Source organism: Mastigoproctus giganteus, chromosome 9 (assembly GCF_048544385.1).
Source record: "Mastigoproctus giganteus isolate SK-2022 chromosome 9, ASM4854438v1, whole genome shotgun sequence".
In the NCBI taxonomy this organism is placed as follows: Eukaryota; Metazoa; Arthropoda; class Arachnida; order Uropygi; family Thelyphonidae; genus Mastigoproctus; species Mastigoproctus giganteus.
This window is the reverse complement of record NC_143583.1, coordinates 218,108,615-218,124,619: the sequence shown is the minus strand read 5'-3', so window position 1 is coordinate 218,124,619 and position 16,005 is coordinate 218,108,615. Positions and strand designations below refer to the sequence as shown.

The window sequence follows — 16,005 nt, the reverse complement described above, 5'->3', positions numbered from 1 at the left end:
ACAGACTCAACATTGCATTGTCCACCAACATCAATTGGATGCACTTCCTTAGATTTTATGTGTTTCTTAACTATCGGCATAACCCCTGCTCCCTTCCTGTCCTGTCTATCCTTTCTGTACACATTGTACTCCCCAAATTCCAGTTCTGCACCGGTTATGTCTGTGTGACACCATGTCTCTGATATTCCAACAATATCTGCCTTTGATGTCTTGACTAGCACTTCAAGCTCATTGAATTTATTAACTATACTCCTAGCATTGGTGTTCATGCAAGTATACATACACCTGTTTCTACTCTTAGTTACCTTAACACACAGCCCATGTATTTACTTGTTCCACTATGACTCCCAGCAGTCCTGGAAATTCTCACTGCCTTGCTTTCCAGGCTGCTGCTCAATTGCATTTCAATAGAAGTAGTGCAAGAATCACTTTTACCTCTGCCAGCGGCTGCTGTTAATCTATTAGTCCATGTATCCCCCCAAGGTAGCAGTTTTCCGACCCACCTAACTTTGCCTCGATAGCAACAGCAAATATTCTTGCACCTTTTCTATTTAAGTGTATCCCATCCCTGTAGTAGCAGTCTCTCCTGTTAACAAGCACAGACCAGGCTGAAAAAATTCTACCACTTGAGACTTGCACAATCTCTCCAGGGCCGAATTGATCGACAAGGCTCTCATCATATACTCCCTCCTCTCGTGTCTGGGCAGAATTGCAGACACTTTCAAATTCAACCATTACTCACGGTTTTTTTTTTTCAGCATTGTCTTGTACTTGTTAAGTAATTCTGCCGGTCTCCTACTCTTAATGTCATTAGTGCCAACGTGTACAACTATATCACCTTTTGTGCCCTTAAAAGGTGATATCCACTCTTCGTCATCAACCTTTGCCTCTGGCAGACATACCCTGGTCTTGTTACATCTATCCTTTTTTGCACAATATGTTCCCCGTTTCCCTGACAATAGAGTCACCTACAACAACTAGTTACTTTGGGACCAGTGCATTCTGCCTTGTGGGTTGCCGCTGTGTTGCGTGAGTTCAAGTGCAAGCTCTGTCATTGATGTGGCAGCTGAGAGCTTGATGGGCCCCTCAGTTTAAATCCTTTGAGGGCATCCACCCCTGTCCTTCAAGCTCTCATATAAGCCCATAACAATGTGGAGTTGGCGCCTTATTTCCTCGCACTCCTTACATCGCGCGCGCGCACACACACGCGCACGCACAAACACAAAGACATTCCCCTTGGCAATATCATGTCCCGTTCCTGATTGCTCCACAAACATCAAACATCAAACAAGCAGTGCATTTCAATAGACTGTGATTCAGAGGACAACCGTCCCCCTCAGTTCTTCCCTGAGCCACAGCACTTCCACTAGTTTGAGCCTTTTGCTTTGCTGCTCTGGTCTGAGTCATGATTTCTATTCAAGTTCAATAAAATTTCATTTCAAAATATAACCCTAAACCTATATCCCAATGCAGTTATAACACTATATATATGTATTTCAGTATTGAATGTTATCTCCAAATTACGTTATATGACTTTATTATCCCCTGTTAACTCATGTATCAATTCACGACGTCACACTTGTAATAACTAGGTCGCTATATTTATTTAGTTAAAAAAGCACAATTGACAGTGAAATCCAATAAGATTAATTGATACTACTATACTCGCTATCTAGTTTTCTGTAAACCTTATGCAATTACAACAGTTTTCCGTTAAACCTTACGCCAGCACACGTATAACAATGGCGGCAAGTTACGAACGGTTAATCTACGGACAAGAGGTATTATTTACTTTCCAAATCGTGCTATCTAAATTCAAAATAAACCACAGAGCTTGACTAGGTCTATAAGCTACTTATAGAAGATAATTTAATCTAACAATTTAAGTCAATAAAGCGGCTAAGTATAATTATAAACTTTGCGTTCGCGGTAGCTGCAAAACCTGTCCACACGTGGATTTGACACCCTTACCGATACTAAGTAATAACCTACAAAATCTCTATCTAAATTCAATTTAAACTAAAGTATTGTACTAGGAATATAATGCAACTCTAAAATATAAATTAATATGCCAATTTAAGTCAATAAAAAAGCAAAAACTTCTCTATTTACTGTAAAAACTTCGCCTGTTCACATGTATTCTAGAACCCACTCTCCCCTTTAGTTGATGAAATAAACAATACCCCAATCTCAGTTCCACTTAAAATTACACCAAGTGATCAAGTACCAAGGAAACCCCAAAGGCAACATGCCACTGAATTGCTACAACCAAATTCAAGCAGCATGGACATCGAAGACGTAAATGCACAAGATGAAACAGTATTTGATCTTCATGCAGAAGATGGGCACCTCCGTAGCCGGGTGGGAAGGAGCAGCAGTGCGTAGCACACGCTTCTTGATTAGACCGGGGTTTGAGCCCGTCACCACCAAATACGGAGGATGCAGAAAGGTCAGGGAATGACCACCGCATATCCCGGAGCAATATGGCCTTAGTTGCTAATGCTCCTAAAAATCAAATAACAAACAAACTAACAAAATAACAAGCAGAAGATGACATGGAGACTGGATGTTCACCCATTAGAATCAATGGGTGAACATCCAGTCTCCATGATTACAAGTGCTCCTTTTTCCCTAGAAAAGATAACACCAAATATGATCATCAAAAGCAAACTGCTCAAAAGAAACAGACAGACTGACCTTCCATCTTCAAAACCAAATAATGCAGCACATTATACAATGGAATTGCAGAAATTTACACAGTAATACTGATGATGTCTGTGATTTGAGCTCATAGTATAATTCTGTAGCCTTTTGCTTGATGAGACTAACTCAACAAGTAACTTATCAATTAAAAATTTTACAGCATATGGGAAAGATAGAAATTCTTCAAGCTTTGCTCACAGAGGCATTACAATTTTAGTATATGGTAAAATACCTTCTAGAATCATTCCATTTCAGACCCGCTTAAAAAGCAGTTGCAGTATGTGTAGCAGTGGTACAAACACTAAATCTAGTCTCATTGTACCTTCCACCTAACAATATCTACACATTGAAAGAACCAGATCTTATAAAGCAAATACCACACCTTTTTTGTCTTCTTGGTGACTCATCATCCCATCTCATCAGCCCATCATTCACTATGGGGATCTGCCCACATAGACAATAGAGGACACTTGTTAGAAATGCTACTAGACCATCTGAACCTAATATTACTGAACATTGGCCATAACACTTACATTCACCTTCCCATGGGATCTATGTCAGCAATTGATTTATCTGTTCCTTCGGCCCAATTGTTTTCCACTATAGATTGGACAGTTTTAAATGATCTCCACAATAGTGATCATTTCCCAATTATATGCAGAATTCAAACACTGCAGATGCTGTGTCCTGATCATCAGATAATATGAAAATTCTCTAATGCAGATTCAGCTTCCATCTCCTTTGGTAGCCAATTGATAAGACTATGTTTTATTTATAATGTCACTGAGCACATTATCAAATACATGTACTTTCCACTCCCATTATCAAATATTGGCAGCAACTTCTGAAGCAATACCACAGTCTTCTGCATTCAAACACAAAAACTTTAAACACTAATGGAACAACACTTGTACCATAGCAAAAAAAAAAGAAAAAAATACATTTTTGAGCCTGTTTCTTAAGTTTTCAACCACCAATATGGTGCATAAGCCAAAGTAGCTTATGCACCATCAAACCCCCATATCAACAACAGCATGAGGCAAAAGCATGACAAATTAGAAAAAAAGACCCATAGATAAAGTTCTTCACTATCACAAAGGATACTAGCAGTCAAATTATCTGGAGAAACATTCAACAACTAAATGGTAAATATCTACCAGGTTCTGCTTCAATCTTAATCAAGAATAGACAGAAAATATCTTCTCCACAAGAAATAGCTAATGCATTTGCAGAGACTTTCTCTGAAATACCTGCCACTTCAGCTTTTGATGCTTCTTTTCTATAAATCAAAACCCTAACAGAAAGATACGAGATAAATTTCCAAACTACAGAGTCTCTTGCCTGCAATCAACCTTTTCATCTATTTGAACTCCAAACAGCATTAAATAGATCACCCAATGGAATCCTTTATGTAATGCTGAAATTGTCTAAACAATACAGCTTTGAATTTATTTTAATATTCTTTAATCAGAACTTCCTTGAGGGTAAATATCCCTCTTCCTAGCACCACTCTATTATTTTAGCCTTTCTCAAACCAGAAAAGAAACAATCACTCCCACAAAATTACTCCCTCACCAGTTGCCTAGGTAAAATTCTAGAAAAGATGATACACAGACGACTTACCTGGGTTCTTAAAACTAAAATGCTGATGGACAACAATCAGTTTGCATTCCGACAAAATAGAACCGCTTTGGATCTCATGAAAGCAGAAACTAACATCCATAATGTTTAAGTGAAAAATGAACACTTTTTAATGGTAAGTTTGATTATTGAAAAGGCTTTTGACACTACCTAGAGGTATGGCATATTGCTAGAACTTTATTCCCTAGGAGTGCAAGGACAGTTACAAAATTTCCTTCACTAAAGAACCTATCAATACATTACCAAACAGTGCTTTCTCGTATCTATACTCAGGAAGAAGATGTCTCACAAGGATCAACATTTAGTGCTACTCGTTTTTCATTTAGGCTGAACACCATAACCCATAACATTCCCAGTTCTGTAGAACCATATATGTATGATGATCTTACTATATCTTGCAGTTCACAAAATATTCATACCATTGAGAGACAGCTAGAACTTTCCATAAATAAGTAATAAATATGTATATCGCATATCAGAACAAAAAACAGTTGCAATTCATTTCTGCAAAAAACACACTGCATCCAGAACTGGAACTTAGGCTAAAGAACCACCTGATCCCTCTCACCAATAATCTTTGTTTTCTATATCTAATCATGGAAACCATATTCAACTTTGTTCCACACATAGTATATCTCTGAATTGTCTGCTTGACGAAACTTAACTTGCTCAGGTCCATTTCTGCCATGAGATGGGGCACCAATAGGTACAATCTCCTACATCTGTATCATGCCCTCTTATCAGGTCTCATCTAAATTATGGTGCTGTTGTTGATGACTTGGCTAGGAAAAGTATGATGATTTGACTTAATACCATCCAACATAGTGCCCTTTGCACTACTCTAGGAGCATTTAGAACATCCCCTGTTCAAAGTCTTTTTGTGGAGGCACATGAACCTCCACTTCACCTTAGAAGGAACATGCTGCTCCTCAATTATGCAACCAAAATTCAAAATCTTCCAGCCAGTCCTATTTGACTGTTGCTATTCAACCCTGAATGGATAGCATCCTATAAAAGCAAACCGGATGAAAATAGACACACTGGTATTCAACTAAAAGATTTATTGCCCACCTGGAACTTTTAATATGACAATATACTTCAAGAGACCAATATACCTGAACTACCCTGGTCTGTAAATCTCTCTCTCTGTGATACTTATTTCCAGAAATGGGGAAGGAAATCCCTGGAAAAAGAAAATATTAAACAACTACATAAAGGCTATGCCCTCAACATTACTCAAAGCTGCGTAATATATATATATATATATATATATATATATATATATATGTATATATATATATTCAGATGGTTCGAAAACAGACTTTGTCATTGGTGCCATGGCTGTCTTTTCTTCTTTTACAGTTTCCACATCACTACTGGTTGAATGTAACAGTTATACTGCAGAATTATATGCAATAAAATTATTCTTAGAGAATATTAAAAGTTTCCACATGCTAGCAGTGTAATATACACCGATTCCATGAGTTCAGTGTCTGCATTGGACAACAAATTTTCAACATTGCATCCCATCATAAAAAAAAAATCTTACCTGTTTAAACCATCAATGAAATAAAAATCATTCCGTGAAGTTTTGCTGGAGCCCAGGGCATTCTGGTATCACAGGTAATGAGAGAGCAGATAAGACAGCCAAACAGTACAACACCCAGCAAATTACCAAGTATCATATATAGATTATTTGAAGAACATAAAAAAAAATCTCTACATTTCAGTGGTCTGAAACCTGGAATTCACAAATAAACAAAGTGCTCCAAATCAAACAGGAACCAGCATTATGGAATTCTAGCTTCATGAAGAGGTTGTAGCAAGATTACACATAGGACATACACACTCAACCCATATGTATCTTGAAATGGATGGATGAACCCACCGTGCATTATTGATCACCACTTATGACAAATATATACTCCTAGATTGTACATACAATTTCCATAAAAGTACTATTTCCATATGAATATATGATTTCCTCTAATGCCAAATTGGACTGATTTATTACATAAAATTGTAACATAAGAATAGGCACATTTTGGCCTCAGTTGCCCTTGTGCCCTAAAACATCAATACCAATACATCTTCTATTTTTTATTCACCCTGTACAGATCTGTATCATGTTCCTACAGGTCCAAACTGAAGTGTGATAATTCTTGAAGAGCAGTTCACATTAAACCTAAGTCTAATATAAAGTTTGTGGGTGTAATTTTTTTCTTTGATCCTTCATACATGCATCCACTTTCTTTTTGGTTCCCGATTTGAATCATTCTTTGCTTCTTGAAATTGATTAACTAATGCCTAAAGAGATTATTACTATAATTAACGTAACATCCTTCCCTAACTATAATGCCCCATTGTTATTCCAAACAGCAAAACAGACCAGAAACTCAATGCTACCCATCATGTGCTTAAATTTCTTCCAATTTTTAATAGTTCAAGAAAGTTTGCACACATCTTCGATTCTCTGACATTTTTTGGCAATACATTCTTTTTGACACAAAGTTTGTCAATAAATGCTTTAAATTTATCAATACCTGCAATGGATTTCACAATATCACCAAGTGATAATTCTGATTGATGATTAGCCAGTGTCACACAATTAATGAAGGGAAATTTTTCTTTCGTTAGTTTGGTAATCCCACTTTTACTACCCATCATAACAGCTGCACCATTACATGTGACACAAACTAAATGAGTTTTTAAATAGTTTTTCCATCATACTGTATGGCTGAAGACAATCAAGCAGAGAATTAAATATCCTTTTGAAGTAAAAATTGAGTCTGATCAAGTCCAAAAACAAATTTACTGCAGAGTTCATTCCACTGTCCAATATACAAGTTTGAACGTACACGATTAAAGTGGATTTCTTACTTAACACGGTCAATTCGTCAATTAATAATGAAATTTTACTGTTCAACGTAATGATTTTATTAACCAAGTTTTTTCTCATTTCATCACTAATGTGATTCAAGATGTTAATGCAAGCATTAGTTGAATGAAGAATATGATCCTTATCAATCCCATTTAATTCTTGTAGGTCAATCTCTGATTCAAAATGATCAAAATGCTGATTTTCTTTTGCCACCTTATATTTGGTGTGAAAAATTTTTGCTGTTATTAATTTTTCATGGGCTATAGTTTTTAAATATAGAATTTCCAGGGGCACTTTCTCAGCTACTGAAAACAGTTCTATAGCAGCTTTATGTCCCGCTGTTCCTTTATGACTGAAAATTTTCTTTCTTAAAGACAGTAGCTCTTGCTGTCTATTTTCACCAAAATGGGTAACTTCATTCTTTTCCAATTCTTTAGAAATCTTCCTGCCCATCTTCTTTTCCACTCCAAAAGTTACAACTCATTTACATAATGCACATACAAGTCTCTTATTTTGATAATTTAGCCAGTTATACTTTGCACAGAAGTCAGTTTTTTAATAAATAGTCTAGCAACTTGGCCAGTCATTTATGTCAATCATCCCTTCCTGTTGGATGCGGATACTATCAGGAACAAAATTCTTTGACACAGTCTTTGAAGTTAATCCTTCACTCATTTTCTCACTTGTTTTTAATTTCTTAACTGTGGAAAGTAAAAAGAAACTAGTAATTCTTTTCATTTTTTACTTTATGGTTAAAGGCAATTTTTTATTGCTAATTCATTCATGATCTCACTGCCACTTTACTGCATGGGCGATTAAATAAAACTGTGTGGCATTTAAATTTTACATTGTAACAAACGTTGTAGAAAAATGTGGGGAAACCAATTTTTTCATTCTTTAAAAACATGAATGACACTAGTCATTACACTTGACAAGCCCAGTCTTCCTCTCTGCTGTAGCTCTTGTTAAATGCACATTGATGATTGTACCTCTTCAGAAGTCCATTAGAGCTCTTCTGTTCCCCATTGTGGCAAAGTGATTTTAGCACTAGTCAGGTTACACAGATTTATAGTGTTTTCCTGTAGGGCCATATTAAGGATGAAATAGGCCCCGGTCATATTTAAATTTGAGGCCCTTAATATATATATATAATAACACACACATATAAATACAAATACTACATAGGTTTTAAATTTTATATTGTGAATAATAATTCCTTGATAAAAATGTAAACAAGAGGTCAAAAATGTTTTATGTTTTTTTACTTGAAAAATAAAGTAATAATAAAAACGATTTTAACAGAAACTATTAACTTATTTATTGTACAATAAAAAGGTATAAGAATAAAATTTTAAACACTTAATAAGTTAAGCTTAAGAATGCTTTTATTTTATACGTTTTTTTGATTTATTATTATTATTATTAAAAAAATTTTTTCACTACTTTAGAAAATAGTTACACTGAAAAGAGGCCCCTCTTTGAGTGTGGCTGCTGGCCATGGCCGATTTGGCCCTAGTGTTAATATGGCCCTGCATCACCTCTTCTGTTTACACATTTTGTATAAATTGTTGCACATCACCCAAACCTCTGTAGTTCTTACCACCATGAGAAATGGTGCTTTGTGACTATAGTGCACCATTCAATAACCAGTTCAGTTCTTAATACTAATACAGATTTATACTCCATATTTGTATTACTAAAAAAAGATATAAAAAAAAGTTGCTAATGAGATTCACAAGCATTATATATCTGTTATTATTACATTGTGAATAATCACAGTTTTTGGAGATATAGATTTGGGTTTAGAATCCTCATTCTCAAATCTGTAATTGTCATTTCCTTACTGGTTCTATAACAATATTTATGAAGACCACTTTTCCAGCAAAGTCAATAAAATTCTCAAGCTGGCTGTATATCTGTTATTATACAATGAATAATATGCACAGCTACTAAATACACAAATGTGAGTTTAGAATTCCTGTTCACAAATTAATAGTTGCCATTCTTCTACCAGTTTTATACCATATTTATGTGTTATTGTGTCCTCTGTTCAATTTCTCATTGACTTTACTGTTTTGCAGTTTTTGGCTTGGCTGAACAACAAGAAATCCAGAGTCATGGATTTATTTAGAAAAATTGATAAGGATAATGATGGAAGAATAACAAGGGAAGAATTTATAGATGGCATTCTTAAGTCAAGTAAGTATATTAATTGAATTCCTTAAGTATTTTTCAAGTTTGTCCACAGGCCAAATTTAAGAAAAAGATGATTGATCACATTTCTTGTATATCTAATCACATTCTTATTCTAATTGCACTTAATATTTCTGTAATTATACAGTATGTATGCATAAATCTCAATTTAGAATTTCTGGAACTCCTTCAAGATGTATACAATATTTTAATCAAAATTTTTCAGGATCCCCTTAAATTCAGAATGACAGTATATTTAGCAGGAAAGTTTTACTACAAATAAAAACATAAAATATTTAAATTGCTATACATGTGATGGTAAAAGCATCAGTTGTGCACATGGCTAAGACTGATTTTAAAATATAAAATGATGCAAAATGCATTATCTCATTGTGTGAAATAAGTCACCACAATTTGCTTCTCTTGCTCTTCAAATAAACAGCACTGCTTTCTAAGGAGAATTATGCTGTTTATTATGCATATGAATACCATTCCCTAGGTGGCCATTTTGAAAGAGTATTGTTGCTTAATTTGTGGATAATTAGGTGCTGTTAGTATAGAACCTAACAACTGATTGGTGAATTTGAATATTATTTATTTAAAATTAACTACTAAAAATTACAAAAATTGCTCAAATTAAATTGGTGTTTAATCACATTTTTAAAATCAGCAACATTACAGCATAATTCAACTCTCTGAATTTGACTAGAAAATTTTCATTCATAAATATTTATGTGTATGCATATAAAAAGTGTAGAATTTTATGTGAAAAAAAAACCGTCTTGCAGCTGCTTATATTATTTTTTTACAGTTGATAGTTGTATTTTTGAGATAGCAGAGACTAAAATGAAATGTGATACTCTGAGAATGACATATCCACATACAGTATATATATTTAATGTGCACTCAAACATGGTATTGTTTAAAATAAAATAAAATGCAAAATATATGTAGTGGGTGCAATTCCGCTTATATTGGCTCGACCCAAAATTTATTTTCAATAAGGATACAGCAACATGCGGCATCGGTTAGGGCAGGTAGGACAGGTGCCTCAGAACTTGTGTTTCGTGTGATCAATGATGTGCACGTGTTCCTTTTTAATGAATTGAAAGTCCTTAATACACAGCAGGAATATTTTAAATTATTAATTGATAAAACATTAGAAATGAAATTAAATGCCAACTCTATTAATATACGCAGACCTTATAATATTACGGGGGGGATATCATTCGCATATGGTTTTGTACTTCTTGTGAACACGGAAAATCTGAATAAGCGGGTCATTTAAAAGAAGTTATAAACAGTTTGTGACAATTGTTTTTCAATTCTCTTGGTAGCATGTGATATTGGTTGGTTTTTGTGGGGGTTGGTGGCTGCTGACTGTCCGTGACTCCTTTCTGTGCACTTGGTATGATATGAGAATTAAATGCATGATGATTTTAATTAGTAGCTATTTTTAATTTGATTTATTTAATGTTCATGTGATAATACATTCATCCACGTGTCAAGAGATTTACAGTCCTACTAAAAAGGTATGAGGTTTCCTCTTTTAATTTAAAATAATAAAAATAAAATATAATGCATAATATAAAATATAATGTCAGTGTGTAGATACACCATAGTCAACTCTTAAGAAACTACAAAGCAGTTGTTGTAGGCATCATTTGCTCTTTCTCATATTGTGCTCTGCCTTCACGACGAGTTGCCATGATATTGCACTACCTCGAATAAGTAACGCTTCACTAATAGAGAAGACTATTGTTACTTATTCTCAGTGAGTACCACCACCCAGACATGTTTCAAGGCTATTTATGTATGTATGTATGTGAATATCTACTCGAATATCCACTTGTCCCTATTAGACTTAGAAAAGCAAAAAAGTAGAGGGAAAGTAATAGTAGGAGTGGAAGAGGAAAAGAAACGGTGTAGAAGAATGAAAGGGACAATAACTCCTTCAACTCACACCACTCAATAACTCATAAACTCCTCGAATAGGCAACGCTTCCCCAGTGGAGAAGGCTGTTGTTACCTATTCTTGGAAACTCCGGACATCACCAGGCTCCCCTGGTGCTGTTTCAGAGCTATTTGGCCCTTCTTCGGTGAGTGGGTAGGTACCCATCAGTGGGTGGGCAGGTATGCTGGTATTGCAGACATGACGACCCAGTTGTGAAGATAATCACACAATATGAGAGATGCCAAAAGGTGTATATGACAATATTTAAAATAACTAAATGCACAAGGCATAATACATTAAGAGTTTAATATCTATATAATATCGGTGTAGATACACCATAGTCAACTCTTAAGAAACTACAAAGTAGTTGTAGGCATCATTTGCTCTTTCTCATATTGTGCTCTGCCTTCACGATGAGTTGGCATGATATTGCACTACCTCGAATAAGTAACGCTTCACTAATAGAGAAGACTATTGTTACTTATTCTGAGAGGCAAGAAACAATTTGTTAGACTCATACTCTCATTCACACTCTGCATTCATTCTGTTTTTATATTTTTTTCTTACACTTTTTATTTATAATAATTTTATTTTCTGTTAAGTTATATGTTTGTTTGGGTTTTTTTTTTTTTTTTCATGCATCCATCTTCTTTCAGGGGGGAGAATGCAATAGTGTGTAGTGTAATTTAAGATAAAATACTTAAAGATTAACTTAAATAAAATAATTTAATTTATAAAATAAGGATTAGTATTTATAAACTAAGCAAGAATTAAAATTTGTATTCTTTCTTGCTTACATCCATGCTTTTGTTTCTCTTATTCAGTTCCATTCTCTCAGCACTGCATCCCCAGGCCCCTCAATTTACTATTATTATTATTCAGCTGAGTGCAGTCTCCAGCTGAATAATAATACGGAAATAGCAAGACTCGCATACCTCCCTAGCATGCAGGTATGCTATGGGTGTGTTAGTGTTGTTAGTAACTAAGTTCATTTGTCTTAGTATGTATACACTAAAACTATATATTTAACAGGTGTGTTTTCATACTTTCATTTACATTCATACCTTCATTCACTCCCATTTACCAGAACTCTCATTCACTCTCTTTTGCTGGGTCACTCTCTTACACCATAACTTCACATTTTTTCCCTTTCACAACAATTTCTATTTCACCTTATCACATTCATTCAGAGCCCAGCACATTCACACAATTCTTTTACATTCATTCATTCATTCATTCATTCATTTCTTTCTTTCATCCTTCTTTCATTCTGCATTGCATCCTCTTGCAATGTAGAAAATCCATCTTCCCGGCTGCCTTGTTCAGCTCCCTCTTCTTTATATTTACTTAGTGTGGGACTATCCAGGTCCCTACTCACGGCAGGATAATCCTGGTGGGGGGAAGGCCCAGTCATCAATCCATTCTTGGCTTGTTAGGTATCTTTCAGGATGCTGGTTATAGCTATCTTGTCAGATTATAACATCATCATCTGGGCATGGTGGGAGACATAGGCACTTTGACTATTGATTGTTGCTTGACTGTGGGAGAGGCTCTAGGGCCTGTCTCTGCATGCTTCATCTAATTTCCAATACTTGTTGGGGAAAGTTTGTAAGTACTTTATATATATTCTCATTTAGAATAAATTGGTGTTCTGTTCCTTTGGAAGTGGGCTAATTTCAGTTATTAACTGTGTTCTTTGGATTTCATAGATTGTACATTCATAAAGAATGGCCAGGTGGGCAGCAGTGCGTAGCACACGCTTCTTGATTAGACCGGGGTTCAAGCCCATGACCACCAAATATGGAGGATGCAAAAAGGTCAGGGAATGACCACCACATATCCCCCAGAGCAATATGGCCTTAGTTGCTAATGCTCATAAAAACCAAATAATAACAATGACAATCATAAAGAATGTGTGCCCAGTCTTCACTCTCACCACAGGTCCAATTTGTGTCATCAGTCAACCTGATGTAAGTTAGTTTTGCCTTTAGGGAGCCATGACCTGTCAGTATAAAGGTTATAAAAAGTCCAGGGGCATACCATTTGGTGGCTTTGGACTAACCATTGCCACCTGTGGTAGAAACCTTTTGGTAACGGCACCTCTGGTTTCTTGCTTCCAGTTTGATTGCCACTGCTCGTGGAGCTTTGTGGCTGTTTTCTTTCTTTCAGTCTTGATATTATTGGCTGTCAAGGGCTATCCCCAAAAACTCTGTGGGTATGCCTTTCCTGAGTCTGAAATATAAGTCTCTTTTGGCGACTTCCAGGTAAAGTGGGAGAGTGCCAGTATGCTCACAGAGCTACATGCCCTGGTGATAGTGAGAAATATTGTCTTCTGAATTATCTCTAATTTGTTTTTGTTTCTGTTTCTGACTATAGTCATGCGTGTAAACTACACATTGGCTCCATAGGTGATGACAGGCAAAAACACTACTTGGTATATGATTGCTGGCGTTCTACTTTTGAGCCCCCATTCAACCTGACTGATCCTTGCAATCATGCCTGCATACTTCCTCACTTTTTTTTTGCCAAGTATGCCTAATATGGTGATAAAAAGTTAATTTTATCCCCAGTCAAAAACAACCTCTTGTGTTCTGCTACCATTTTTAGTTTTTCCATTAATTTTAATTTGAGGGGGGGCTCTCCTTAGGTTTCCCTTCAGAAGTATGGATTTAGTTTTTTCAGGTGATATCCTGTTTACAACATAGTGTATAGTTTTATTAGTAATGCGGCTCCTGGGGTTCTCCGAACTCCACGTCAGGCAATGTGATGAATACAAAACTGTAAAGGCCAGATTTATGTAGGTTTTCACACAAAAACCTCTAGTTTACCATCCATCACCATGAGGAGGCCAGCCAGGCAGTAGGGAGTATGAAGCACTGGTGGGCAAACTGTACAGTAGCCAAGGCTTACAGACTGGGAGAACCTAGTATAAAAAAAAAAAAAAAAAAAAAGGTGAAAGTAGTGTAAAGGCAGGAATGGGGGGGTGGTTAAAGTGGTAGAGTTAAGACAGACAGAAGAGGACCCTCACTATATGATGCTCATCCTGCCCTGGGGGTAGGAGTTGAAAGGTGGCAGTGGGGTTACTCACCAAGCAAAGGGGGGACCACCCAGGTTGGGGTAGTGGGGGGGGGATAGTGAGAGAACAATGAACTGGTGGAGGTCAAAATAGTACTGACATTATATTTCTGATTCTGCAGCCTTGAGTGAACATTTTATTTTGTTTTTGGAATGACATAATTTGTGCCTACTTTAAATCTACAATGAGAAATATTCATACATGGTTCTATTATATTCTTCCAAATGGTTGTACTATAAACAATACACTGCCATTTGTTTTATGAAAATAGTTTGATTTTTTTTTAACTTCTTAAAATGCCAGAGTAAAAATATTTTATTTTTGTGATACTTATAAAGTTATGGACCATAATAGGTCTGTAACAATGAGAAGCATTCATGCACAGCTGCCTTATAAGTAATTAAAAGTAGGAAAATCACCCACTAAAAAATACAGTTTTCCATATTCTTTTTTTTTCTTTTTTTTTTATTTTACTGCCACCAGAAGATAATGTATTTCAGATTCACAGTGCTTACTGTATTAGTATTTGAATGACTAAATGTTGCAAAGCAGACTTTTTCTGCATATGCCAAAAACAAGGAAAAAATGAACTTCCCCACTCACTCGTATTAGTCCCTTCTTTAGAAAGTCGCTGCAGTTCCACCTTTGTAAACGTTTCCTTGACTCCTTAAGAGAAAATTTATTCTAGTGATCTACAACATATTTTGTGAAGGTAGGCTTCATGAGATTTTCTGATCTGTTATTCCTCTGATTTTTTATTTGTGTCCTCCTTACATTATACATCCCACCAGTACAAACTGGTGGGATGTATGATGTACTAGAAAGATGCCAGTAGGCCTAAAAGGTCTACTGGCATCTTTTCTGACATCACAACCAATTCATCAATACACATGGTTCAGCACACACACGGGTTACGCCGAGAAGTGCAACGCTCTGAGAATTTATCAGATGTTTTGTGATTGAAGTACTCAACATTCTAGTCCACATAGCTCTAGAGGTGTTCATGATCAGTATAAAGACACACTCACACAGGAGATTTAGGGCTTGCTCTTTAATCCCCCAATCAGTTCTTATGACTTTCTGGAGCTTAGCATACGTACTTATTGTGTATGTAAAATAACCACAAAATCATAGTCTTGATCATATCTTTCAGGTACTTGACCCACCCAGTAAGAAACAGTCCCTCCTCAATATACAACCCAAAGTACTTCAACTGAGTTAAGTACTGCAGGGAAATATTTCCATGACAGATAACAGGTGGCCTAATCATATTGAGACTACCTTTCAGGTAGCATTGCTACTGATTTTGAGTTTAAAACAGTAAGCTGACTTCTATTCATGAGCTGTCTTAATGTTGTCTCAGCTGTTTTCCAGTTGTTTTCTGGAATCTCTGTATATCAAAATTATAAGATCATCTGCGTAGGCCACCAAATCAACACCACCCATGTAATGCTCTAAATATTTATCAAGGATAATACTCCACATGGCAGGTTCCAGGATTGACCCATAAGGGCAACCTCTCTCAACACAGTACATCTGCACAGCAAAACCCTCACA

At 35.8% G+C, this 16,005-nt stretch overlaps 1 protein-coding gene across 1 annotated transcript in view; it reads left to right on the top strand.

Moving 5' to 3' along the window:
* The window catches only part of shot (dystonin-like protein short stop), a 1,739,701-nt gene that overhangs the window by 1,591,218 nt on the left and 132,478 nt on the right, over positions 1-16,005 (top strand). The window contains exon 83 of the mRNA XM_090380932.1: positions 9,307-9,424. Within this exon, the coding sequence (XP_090237058.1) occupies positions 9,307-9,424 (118 nt within the window). The remainder of the gene's footprint in view (positions 1-9,306; positions 9,425-16,005) is intronic.